Genomic DNA, 12,422 nt, shown 5'->3' with positions numbered 1-12,422 from the left:
TAAATTTTAATAAACTTATTGTATTTGTTATATATATATATATATATATATATATATATATATATATATATATATATATATATATATATATATATATATATAATTTTCCCAAAATGTATTTCTATATAATTTACTCAATCCAAGTACTCCCCTCCTTACTCAATCTAGGTACTCCCCTCCTAGACCGAGTACTTGTTATTCGCTACTTGGCCGACCTGGGAATGTCTAGCGACTTCTGCAACACTGACTTGAATTAGATTGGGACAAAATCATGGCGTAAAAAGGGGCTTGAGAGATGGGGATTTATTTACTTTCAATTGACCTAATGTTATCTAAACGAATTTGGAGGTTCAGATCCGAGAAAAAGTCATTGTGGTTAAACTTGACTAAAGGGATTCATGACATATATAACCAAAGGTCGATGGATGATGTTTCCAAATCCCATCCATGCTCTTGGAAATATATATATATTTCTCGCTGCGTTCTAAGTTTGAAATGATAAGCAATGTAGTTCTAATCCCATTTATAATTTATTTCCTTTGTTATTCATTCTTGAAGTTCAAAAGAACTATTAGACTATCTAGAAATCAATGGTGACACAGAACAAGAGAATAAAGCTTTTCTTTTCTTTTCTTTGATTATTTTGTTTTCAATTACAACCAGAGAGACAAAAAATAAATAAGCTAAACAATCACATAAAAGGAAAGAAGATAATTAATTGACAAATATTCAAGGAGGGAATATATGGACGGAAATAGAGAATCCCATACTCCCCCTCAAGATGGAGCATGGAGATTGCGAATGCCCATCTTGTTTAGTAGAGAACGAAGCTGATGCGTGCTGAGACCCTTAGTTAGAAGGTCTGCAAGTTGAAGTTTGCTTTCAATTGGTTGTGGTTCGATGTCTCTAGTCTGTACACGTTCACGAACAAAGAAACAATCCATTTCAACATGTTTTGTTCGTTCATGATAAACGGGATTGTTAGCGATGTGGCGAGCCGCTTGATTGTTACAAAACAAGGATGTTGGTGTTGTGAGTTGAACTTGCATATCTTTGAGTAACCATCTCACCCATAAGACTTCACTAACAGTGGAAGCCATCGCTCTATATTCTGCCTCTGCCGAAGACCGAGAGACGATGACTGTTTGTTCGTTTTCCAAGAGATGGGGCCGCCACCAAACAAAAGAAGGTACCCTGTTCTGGACCGTCTTGTGAAAGGACAGCCAAGCCAGTCTGAGTCACAGTAAGCAGTCAAATTTAAAGGCCCTTTGTAGGGAAGAAGAATCCCTTGACCCGATGTTCCTTTTAAGTATCTTAAGACTCGATTTGCGGCTTCCAAATGGTTTTGACAAGGGTCTGATACAAATTGACTGAGAACATTGACGGCATATGTGACATCAGGTCGGGTAGCTTGTAGATACAACAATCTTCCCACAAGTCTTCGATATTGAGTAGCATCCACTCGAGCTCGTTCTTCTCCTTTGTCTAGTTTGGTTCCTTGTTAGAAAGGGAAAGCACTTGGCCGACAACCCAACATTCCGCTATCCCTTAAAATGTCCAATATGTATTTTCGTTGACTCAAAACTAAGCCATCACTCGTTTTGGCAACCTCAATCCCAAGAAAATATTTCAGGGGTCCAAGGTTCTTGATACTGAATGCGTTATCAAGTTGTTGTTTTGTCCGTTGAATCTTGTCGGAATTATTCCCAACGATGATGACGTCATCTACATAGACAAGGATAGAAACATAGACCCCTCCTTCTTGATAAGTGAATAAGGAGTGATCTGCTTTTGATTGCTCGAAGCTCAAGGAGATAAGGAAATTTGTTAACTTTCTGTACCAGTTTCTTGACGCTTGCTTGAGCCCGTAAAGAGACTTTCGAAGACGACAGACTCTAGTTTCTCCTTCCTTTGCAAACCCTTTTGGAATCTTCATGTAGACTTCTTCATCTAAGTCTCCATGTAAGAACGCATTGTTGACGTCCAGTTGATGGATGATCCAGTTTTTCTTGGTTGCAACGGCTAAAAGAGTTCGAACAGTGACGAGCTTGGCAACCGGAGCAAAGGTTTCATGATAGTCTACTCCTTCCATTTGTGTGAAACCCTTTGCCAGGAGTCTGGCTTTGTATCTTTCAACCTCTCCATTGGATTTGAACTTTGTCTTGTAAACCCATTTTGAGTCTATAGGTCGCTTTCCTTTCGGCAATTCTTCTAAAGTCCACGTCCCATTCTTTTCAAGAGCCTTTATTTCTTGATGCACGCCATTTCTCATCCTGTGCAACTTGTTCAAAACAACTTGGTTCTTGATTAGAACTTATTGCCGTTAAAAAAACTTTGTGAGAATGAGAAAATTTATCGTAAGAAACGAAATGAGAAATGGGGTGTACCGTCGAGTTTGCTTGATTGGAGCCGGGTTGTGAGTTGGTGACCGAAGGGGGAAGGTTCACGACATATTCATTGAGATGAGCCGATTGTATTCGTATCCTTTTGCTTCTTGGTTCCGGTTCGTCGTGAGGAATGGTGTGATCTTCTTGGATTTCTTGATCTAAAATGGGGCTGCCATTAAAAGAATCATTCTCATGTTGAGCATTGTTTTCTTCTTCAGTTCTTGTATCATCAAATGTGGTGCTAGGACAGTCTTGTGATGGATCATCAGAATAATTTTTTTGCTCACCACCGTCCAAGTTGGATTTAGTGAACTCAAAATGAACTTTGGTTGGTTCATCTTTTCTGCAATCAAAGCTTCCGGAAATGTGCTTGAAGGGAAAATTGTCTTCAAGAAATAATACGGCACATCTCACAATGATTTTTTTATTTTCAATGTCATAGATTTTGTATCCCTTTGTTCCTTGCGGGTAACCCAAAAAAACTCTGGGTTTCCTTTTTCTTCAAATTTGTCTCCTCCGGTGTTCGTGTTTTTAAAATAAGCTAAGCATCCAAAGACTCTCAAATGCTCAAAACTAGGTTCTTCATTCCAAACAAGTTCGTAAGGGGTCTTGTTTTCAATCACCTTCGATGGGAGACGATTTATTATGTATGCAGCGGTTAAAATACATTCTCCCCAAAATCTTTTTGGAATATTTGCCTCGAAGCGTAAGGCACGTGCTGTCTCGAGCAAGTGTTTGTGTTTCCTTTCCACAACCCCGTTTTGTTGAGGGGTGTGGGGGCAAGTAGTTTCTAACAAAATTCCGTTTTTCTCATAAAAGGCGATCATGGCGTTGGATGTGAATTCCCCACCATTATCACACCTAACCCTTTTTATTCGTTTTTCAAATTGAACCTCAACCAGCTTATGAAAATTCATTAGGCATTGACTCGCATCGATCTTGTGTTTTATTAAGAAAACCCACACCGATCTACTATAATCGTCAACGATGGTGAGAAAAAAATTTGCGCGTGTGTATGAAGGAACCCGATAGCCTCCCCAAATATCACAATGGATAAGTTCAAAACAACCATTGGTTTTAATAAAACTCTTTGTAAAAGGGTTACGAACATGTTTGACCTTTGCACACGAATCACAAAAGACATTGCTAAGTTTACTAGAATTATTTTTAAAGAGATTGACATTGGAGAGTTTATCCCTTGAAGGATGTCCTAATCTTTTATGCCATGTGTCTGTGGTGATGGTCATTGATTGTCTTCCTTTCTTGAATATGTCCATGAGATACAACCCCCCTTGGCACCTACCCGATCCAATCAAGCTCGTCGTTCGAAGCCCCTGCATGACAAAAAAGGTAGGGAAAAAGGTTACAACACATTTGAGATCTTTGCAAATTTTGCTAACAGAAAGGAGATTATGTTTAAAATTAGGGATATAAAGAACCCCTTTTAATTTTTCTCCCCCTGGCAACAAAAAATCACCCTTTCCCTCAACAGGAATGGTATCACCATTTGGTATGACAAAAGGAGCTTCATTTGAGATTCCCTTCTTATTTTTAAGAAGGTTGGATTTGTAAATTATGTTTTCGGTGCAACCTGTGTCAACAACCCATACATCGTCCCTATTACCTGTCATGTTGGCCTCAGGTTTTGTCTCACCATTGTTGCTCAAACTCGAAAAGAACTTCATAAACTCTTGGTATTGTTCTTCATTTAATCTGGGTATAGAGCTTGCTTGAGTGTTAACACATGCAACCTTTGGTTTTGTCTTGTCGTCTCTCTTCCCGGGCCACCAATCGGGATAACCAACTAGTTTGAAACACCCTTCTCGTTTGTGCCCATTCCTTCCACAAAAAGTGCATTCATCTTCTTGATTGTTTTCTTTTTCTTTTTTGGCCGTGTGCTTCCGCTTCGCTGGTCTGAAATCACGTCTCTGGAAGGCTTTGAATGCAGTTGGTTCTGGAGTGGCTTGGTTCTCAAGCGATATGGCCCTTTGCCTTTCATCTTCTGCCACCATGTGATAAGCCGTCCCTAGAGTAGGAACGGGTTTTGTTGCTAAGATCTGGGTCCTCATAACATTGAAATCGTTGTCTAGGGCTCTAGGCCCATAAGAAACTCATAAAGTTGTTGTTTCTCAAGATGAGCGGTGATTTTCTTTCCTAGTTCACACGTACATCTGTTACATGAACAACATGGAAAAGCAAAAATTGAATGAGACTCATCCTATAATGACCTGAGACGGGTGTAGTAGGTCGAAACGCTGCTGCCCTCTTGACGTGTAGCGGCGATCTTCTGCTTTAGTTCATAAGCCCTCGGTGCACTTTCCTTTCCAAATCTTTCTTTCAGGTCTGACCAGATCTCTAATGATGTGTTGGCGTATTTCACGCTGTCACGTATGCCTTTCTCCATGGTTGTAGTAAGCCACCCCTTTATCATTGCATCGCACCTCATCCATGGTTTGTATTCTGGAGACGAAAGTTCCAGTTTCTTCAAGGTTCCATCAATGAAATCTGTTTTGTTTTTGGCAAAGAGAAAGTTGGTCATCTCTCGTACCCAATCGTTGTAGTTTCCATCTGTAAGAACCTCATTTACAGAAGGTTGCTTAGGAGAATCCGAAGGATGTAGGTAGTATGGTGATGAGAAGTCGATGGTGCTAGATCCACCTTTGTCAGCTTCGTTTCCGGTCATGATGTTGGGATCAATTGATTAAAACCGCTCTGATACCATCTAGAAATCAATGGTGACACAGAACAGGAGAATAAAGCTTTTCTTTTCTTTGATTATTTTGTTTTCAATTACAACCAAAGAGACAAAAAATAAATAAGCTAAACAATCACATAAAAGGAAAGAAGATAATTAATTGACCAATATTCAAGGAGGGAATATATGGGCGAAAATAGAGAATCCCATAGACTACGGACCTTTTCGGTCTCGTGGAATGAAATTGGAGGTGGAAAAGAAGGATAAGGGATGGATCGGAAATACAGGAGCTACAAAACTTGCATGAAAAACCTGATGATCTAATCCTTTACCCTTTGAAAAGATACATTTAAATATGCAGGCCTAAAGATAATGGGTATTTCTCTATTGCTTCCCTTAACCATGTCATTGAGGATAAAATTATATATGGATTATAGCTTGAAGAATATGAGAGTTCCAAGTAAGAGTAATATCCTCAGATGGAAGAATAGCATTGATAAAATCCCTACTACGGACATTAAGTTCAAAAAACGGTTACAATCTAATATCACTAAGGATTATAATCCATGTCAAAAGAGTAAAGTATGCATTTCACTTATAACTTCTATGGGTCTTTTATTTTCCAAAAATTCATGCAAGTGAAACTGAGATAGTATATCTTGTCTTTGGTACCTCAGTACATGTTATTTAAAAGAAAAGGGAATACATAAGATAAAAATGAGAGGTGAGATATAGTTTTGATACAATACCACTTGTAATTGTACATATTTCCTTTCCAAAATCATCTTATAATTTAAAACATTCACTTTTCCTAATATTTGTACAAATACTTTTCTTTCCAAAATCATATTACAATTTAAAACATTCACTTTTTCCCATCATTTGTATATATAATTTTCTTTCCAAAATTATATGTTTATATACATTTCATTCTAGAACATAATTACATAATTTTCTTTCCAAAACATAGGCCTATACACCTTTCTTTTCAAAACACAAATTAATATATTTCTCTTTCCAAAATAAAGGCCCATATACATTTCTTTTCAGAAAAAAAAAAATAAGTACAAATACTTTTGTTTCTATAATATAGGCTTAGATACATTTCTTTCCAAAAGACAAGTACATATACTTCTCTTTCCTAGATTTAAGTGATGTGTTTTGGAAAGCTAAAAACGATTTCTTTTATAAAACAATTTTAAGCGGCAACGGAAGCATTTAAAATTAACTAGTTTATTTTAAAGACCATTTTAAAAAAACCACAAAGAGGATCAAATTACATAAACTTGAAAGATTATAACAAAACATAAGATGTTAAGATGACAGCCTTTGGAGCCTTTGATCCCACTTGGAATTGAGGAACTGATAACGATAGCAAAAAACAAGAATCTTAATCTTCTCTAAAAGAAATTCGTAGTAATCGTAAAAGAGAAAGCATACGTATGTGTAACACCCAATTCTAAAAGTATTCGTTTGGGGTTTCGGAGGCCAGGGTATAAGCGATTCAGTCTTTTATGGGTCTCGGGTTTTATTCTAAAGGTTTTAAGGCTTGGGTGTGTAGTTAGGAGCGTAGGGCTTCTCGCCACCTTTTCGTGGGTTTAAAGTTCGTCGAAAACGGAATTAGAATGAAGGAGTTCTAACACTTTGAAGTTATTGGCAATATTGGTCCTTAATGTAGGAAGATGGCAAGAAAGAACCATGCATGCAAGCTGGTGTAACGCCCATATATTAGGGCTAGTCAATTTAGAGACGATAAGCGTCAAAAATGAATTTTTGATGAAAGATTATTTAGAATGAATAATCTTAACTAAGTTATAGTATATGTTACAAGGATTCCGTATATATAAAGAACGCCAAAATCCGAGTTATAACGAAGAAGTTATGACTTGTCGAAGTTTCACGACAGAACCGGTACGACGCTGAATGACATAAAAAGTGAATTTACGTTAGAGCGATATTTAGGTTTAGTAATCTAAACAAAAGTTGTAGAGTTCGTTAAACCATGAGCGTGCATAAAAAGAACATCCAAATCTGACTTCGTATGAGGAAGTTATGATTTTTCTATGTTTCGACTTAGCGGTATGCAGCCCAAATACTTGATTTGAGATCGAGGGGTTTTTACCTGAAACAATCTAAACAAGAATCGAAGATCTCATCATTAGTAGTGCAACGATAAAAAAGACAGACGAAAACGGACGTCGGATGAAGAAGTTATGAATTTATAACGGAGTTTTCCTGTCCCGGCCTACTAAAGATAAATAATAAAAAATAAAGTCAAAATTAGCCGACGGAGTCTAAACGAAAGTTGTAGAGCGTAGTCTCACCTACGCGGGGATATAAAGCACGCCGCAAACGAATCTCGTATGAGGAAGATATGAATTTTTGAAGTTTATTAAATAATTAAAGTACTTAATTTAAATATAAAATCCGATATTATCCGAAGGGGGGAGTCAGCGACCTTATCCAGGTTACGCCCAGTGTAACTAAAGATTATGCCCAGCGTAATTCGGTGTTTCGGCCTCTATAAATAGATGTCGAGTGCAGCCGAGTTTTATTGCTCATTTCTTCCTTTCTCTCTCATTTTTGCATCGTTTTGCGTGCAAGAAATACCCCGAAGCCCCGATATCATTCCCGAGCCCCGAAGCAAGTCCCGAGGCCCCGAAGATCCCGAGAATTGAAATTCCCGAGCCGAAGCTCTTCCCGCGAGAAGCCCGGTTTTTGTGAAGATCTCCCGGTTTCACCGAAGAATACTACTTCTACAAGCCGTAGCGCTGTCCGAACATCTTCTGATCAAGTGAGTGTGTGGTTACTTTTTTCTAACACATAAATATAAAGTATTAGCTGTGAAATACGTGATATGTGTTATATATTATTTGTCTATTTCAGATGGGCTTGGAATTGATGTTTTTATACGGGTGTTAAATGATTTAAACTGTATATGTAATTTATATCTACAAATATGTTGGGTAGAACATGGGTAGATGAAATAGTTGATGTGTGTTGAAATAATTTGATAAGAGATAGGTGAGGATATAATGGTGATGATAGATAGGTGATGAATTACGAGTCCAGGCGATGTTGTGGCTGCGTATTCATGCGATGATAGTCTAACCCTTATTATGAATTACGAGTCCAGACGATGTTGTGGCTGCGTATTCATGCGATGATAGTCTAACCCTTATTATGATTTACGAGTCCAGGCGATGTTGTGGCTGCGTAATCATGCGATGATACCCTAACCCTTACTAGACTCATATTGAGGGAGTGATCCCCGAATTAGTATTGTCTATGCGATGTAGGCGATGATCCTTAGGAAAATTTCTTAGGAACAAACATATAAGGAAATAAGCTGTAAGGAGATGAAAGGTAAACATGATATAAGAGATGACCCTTAGGATAATATCTTTTGGGAAGATTAAACGAAGATAATGGGGATGGGTAATCGGGTTGATTGTTTGATGATTTAATATAATAATTATATTATTATGGGTTGAAAACCCTATACGCTCACCAGGTTCCCAAGCCTGACCCACTCAGTTTTCTTTGCATTACAGGTAATGGCACAAAAGTATAAGTTGGTGAACTTGACGAGAGATTTTGGATTATAGATCAGTAGTTATAAATAACTGTTGTAAGGTCTATTTTATATTGTTTATGCTTTTGGTCTGTATCGAAACATGACATCCCGAGATTTTGTTATTTAATGAAAATACATTTCTGTAAAGAAATGCTTTGATAAATGCTTATCATATTTTTTTTGGGAACAAATTCCGCAACCGTTTTCTTCAAACGATTACTCTGATTTATAAAACAAAGCATAAACAAATCAGTCTTTTCTGGCCGTGAAATTGGGGATGTCACAGGTGGCCAGCGTGAGTGTACACACAACGTAAGCTGGGGACGCCCATCGTAGAAGGATTAAGTGATCGCGGATGTTGGAGATGTACACCCAGTGTACAAGATGTACGCCCAACGTACGCTTAGAGACCCTAAACCCTAATTCTAGGGTCAAGCACTATATATGGAACATTATGACTCAAACCCTAGCCTCTTTATCAGCCTCCCCAACCTCAGAAAAACCCTAGAACATCTCATCTGTTCATTCTTGTGTGATTTTGATCTTGAGAAGCCCATCTTGGTGGTTTTCAACTTGGAAGAAGAAAGAAGAAGTTGGCAAAGAAGGACTTGGGTAGCCTGAGCTCATAGATCCGTAATAGCAACATCATCTGGGACTCTTTGGAGGTATAAAGTTCATAACTTTCCTCAAGTATGCTTATATCTAGTGTAGTGTGGTTTTGAAGTCTTTTTGGTCCCAACTATAGAACTTTATGGTTCAAATCCGATTTCTGGACTTAGAGTTGCCACTCTCAGTTCTAAATGAGTCCCTAAGGCAGAAAGTTGCCATCTTGAATGTCTTAGTGGGATCATGCATGAGTTAACATCATTTTTATGGGAATGGAATGCTATTTTGGAGTTTGGGCTCATTAGGGCCATGAAAAGTCACTAAGTTAGTGACTTTATGAATTAAGACGTTGAAAAGGACTTGGATATGTGATTGTAGTTTCTGGATTGGAATATTAAGAACTTAATGGGAAAGTGACTTAATAGGGGAGTACGCTGAGCGTACATGCTGGTACGCCCAGCGTACGCACCATTTAGCTTGTACGCTTAACGTACTTAGGAGTATGCCCATCGTACTCATCAGATATGGGATTGGTGTGTTTTGGGCCTCAAGTTGGGCCAAGCAGTGGACTTCGGGTCTTTGGGCCTTAGTGGGCCATCAGTAGTCAGATAATTTGGGCCAAGAATATGTTTGGGCTTAGAGTAAGGCCCATTAGAAGGATTGGGCCCAATTTAACAGATTGGGCCATTAGTGGGCTTGGGAAGCCTACCTAGTGTTGGGCCATTTTAGAGCATGGTTTGGGCCTTAGATATGGACCAGGTTGGACTAGGGGGTAGTATGTTCATTTTACCCTAAGAAGGATTATTATTTCGGACTAAGTGATATTTTGGTATTGGTAGCTCGGGGAGCCGAAGGATCAGGAGTTCGGGGAATTGCCAGATAGCAGCCAGAGGGGTATCAACAGGACTTCAACAATGCAAGGTGAGTCTCCTCACTGCGTGCATGGGTTTAAGGACACAATGTCGTCCCATTATGTTTGTGTATAGTAGGAAAACCCGAGGGTTAGCCCTAGGCACTGTATGTTCTATGTCCCTGATCACCATCCAATGTCGGGCGAGGCCCAAGGAATGTTAGTATGCTAGAGGTCTTTATGATTCTTGCATGTGTTGGTACGATAGGTTTCAGACCAAGGTCCGACGTCGGGGCAAGCCCGAGGAATATTTATATGTGCATGTTAGATTATACTAGTTGTCTTTGTGATGCTTGCATGTGCCTGGTAGGGAGGTGAGTGTGGGCGGGGGCCCGTATCTCACTAACAGTAGTATTGTGGACGGGGTTCCATAACTCATTAGTAGCAGACCAGGGGCGGGGCCCAAGATAGGCGAGGCCCTAGTACAGGAGTACATTAGAGTATGTTTCTTTATGTGCTAGTATGTTATATGATTGTAAGTGTATAGCGGGAGAGGCCCATAGATAGGCGGGGCCTAAGAGAGACAGATCTATATACCGATCGAGGCATGGTGCCAGGCGGGTCCTAATGTCAGGCGAGGCCCGATGCCAGAGCGATTCCGATGTTGGGGCAAGTCCCGATGCAGCAGGCAGGGGCCAGTTTGTGGTTATATGGATGGTATGAGGTAGTATGGGGAACTCATTAAGCTTTGTGCTTACAGTTTTCAGTTTTGGTTTCAGGTACTTCCCGTAGCGAAGGGAAGAGCTCGGGATGACTGCATGACACACACCAAGAATTTTAGCCTGAGATGTTCATTCTGATAAAATAAGCATGTTCTGAATTAATACTCTGTTTTGATAAAGTAACTTATGTTTATGAAAGAAATGATTTGACAATTATGGTTTGTTTGATGATTTAAAATTGAAATTTTTGGACCGTATTTTTGGGATGTTTCAGTATGAGGAAGTTATGATTTTTTGAAGTTTCGATGCGTCACAATACATCATTGTGCGACACAAAAATCAAAATTTAGATCGTTTTATTGTTAGCCATAACAATGTAAACGAGAGTTAAGGAAGCTGACGAAGACGACCAGGGGCTTCGACACTATCTGGGTCATCGTGGATCGATTGACCAAGAGTGCCCACTTTATAGCTATACGAGAGAGTTCATCAACAGAGAAATTATCCGAGGTATATATCCGCGCGATCGTTGCTCGCCATGGGGTATCGGTTTCTATCATTTCAGATCGTGATGTTCGATTCACCTCCCGTTTCTGGCAAAAGTTCCACGAGGAACTAGGCACGCGGCTACACTTCAGTACAACCTATCATCCGCAAACTGACGACCAGATTGAGCGGACTATACAGACTCTCGAGGATATGCTGAGGGCTTGCGTTATCGACTTCGGTGGGAGTTGGGACTCCTACCTACCACTTGCAGAGTTTTCCTACAACAACAGCTTCCACTCCAGCATAGGTGCCCCACCCTTTGAGCTGTTATATGGATGGAGATGTCGCACCCCAGTTTGTTCGGGTGAAGTTGGTCACAGGATGATGGGCCGAACCGAGGTGGTTCTGTAGACTATTGAGAGGATTCAATAGATTAAACAGCGACTGCCGACCACACAGAGTCGGCAGAAGAGCTATGCCGACCGGAGCCGATCTGAGTTGAAATTTTAGGTGCGTGGCATGGTACTCCTGAAGGTTTCACCCTGGAAGGGTGTCATCCGCTTCAGGAAGAGGGGGAAATTGGGTCCTCACTTCATTGGGCCATTCATGGTTATTGCCAAGGTTGGTAAGGTGGCATATAGGTTGGAGCTCCCGGAGGAGCTGAGTCAGATCCACAACACCTTCCACATCTTACAATTGCAGAAGCGCGTCATGGATGAGGATGCGGTAGTTTCGTTGGATGAAATTTAGGTCGATGAGCGCTTGAATTTCGTGGAGAGACCGGTGGCTATTCTTGAGAGAAAGGTGAAGATGCTACGAAGCAAGGAAGTGCCTTTGGTAAAGATACAATGGGAGCATCAGAGAGGATCTAAGTGGACCTGGGAGCCAGAGTCTGAAATGAGAGAGCACTACCCGGATCTTATGTTGCATCCGACTTTGGGGACGAAATCTAGGTCAAGTGGGGGAGAGTTGTAACGTCCCGAATCTTGCAGGTATATCTTGAAGCCCTTATTCCTCTTATTAGTTATCATTCTTGGTCCCTTGAGTTGGTTGTGATGGGTAACTAGAACTCATGTATGCTGGGCGTACTTATGTC

General features: G+C 39.9%; 1 protein-coding gene across 1 annotated transcript; it reads right to left on the bottom strand.

Annotated features, from left to right (window-relative positions):
* Positions 1–4,473: 4,473 nt before the first annotated feature.
* Positions 4,474–5,070, bottom strand: LOC145059932 (uncharacterized). The gene is made up of 2 exons (XM_079007692.1): positions 4,616–5,070; positions 4,474–4,558 (listed from the first exon to the last, which is right to left on the bottom strand). Exons 1-2 carry the CDS (start codon positions 5,068–5,070, stop codon positions 4,474–4,476), a joined length of 540 nt encoding a protein of 179 aa, XP_078863818.1.
* Positions 5,071–12,422: the final 7,352 nt, after the last annotated feature.

Source organism: Lactuca serriola, chromosome 6 (genome assembly GCF_051521515.1).
Source record: "Lactuca serriola cultivar US96UC23 chromosome 6, Lser_US96UC23_V15, whole genome shotgun sequence".
Classification (NCBI taxonomy): domain Eukaryota; kingdom Viridiplantae; phylum Streptophyta; class Magnoliopsida; order Asterales; family Asteraceae; genus Lactuca; species Lactuca serriola.
The sequence above is the reverse complement of the archived record's forward strand: the minus strand, read 5'-3'. Positions and strand labels throughout refer to the sequence as shown.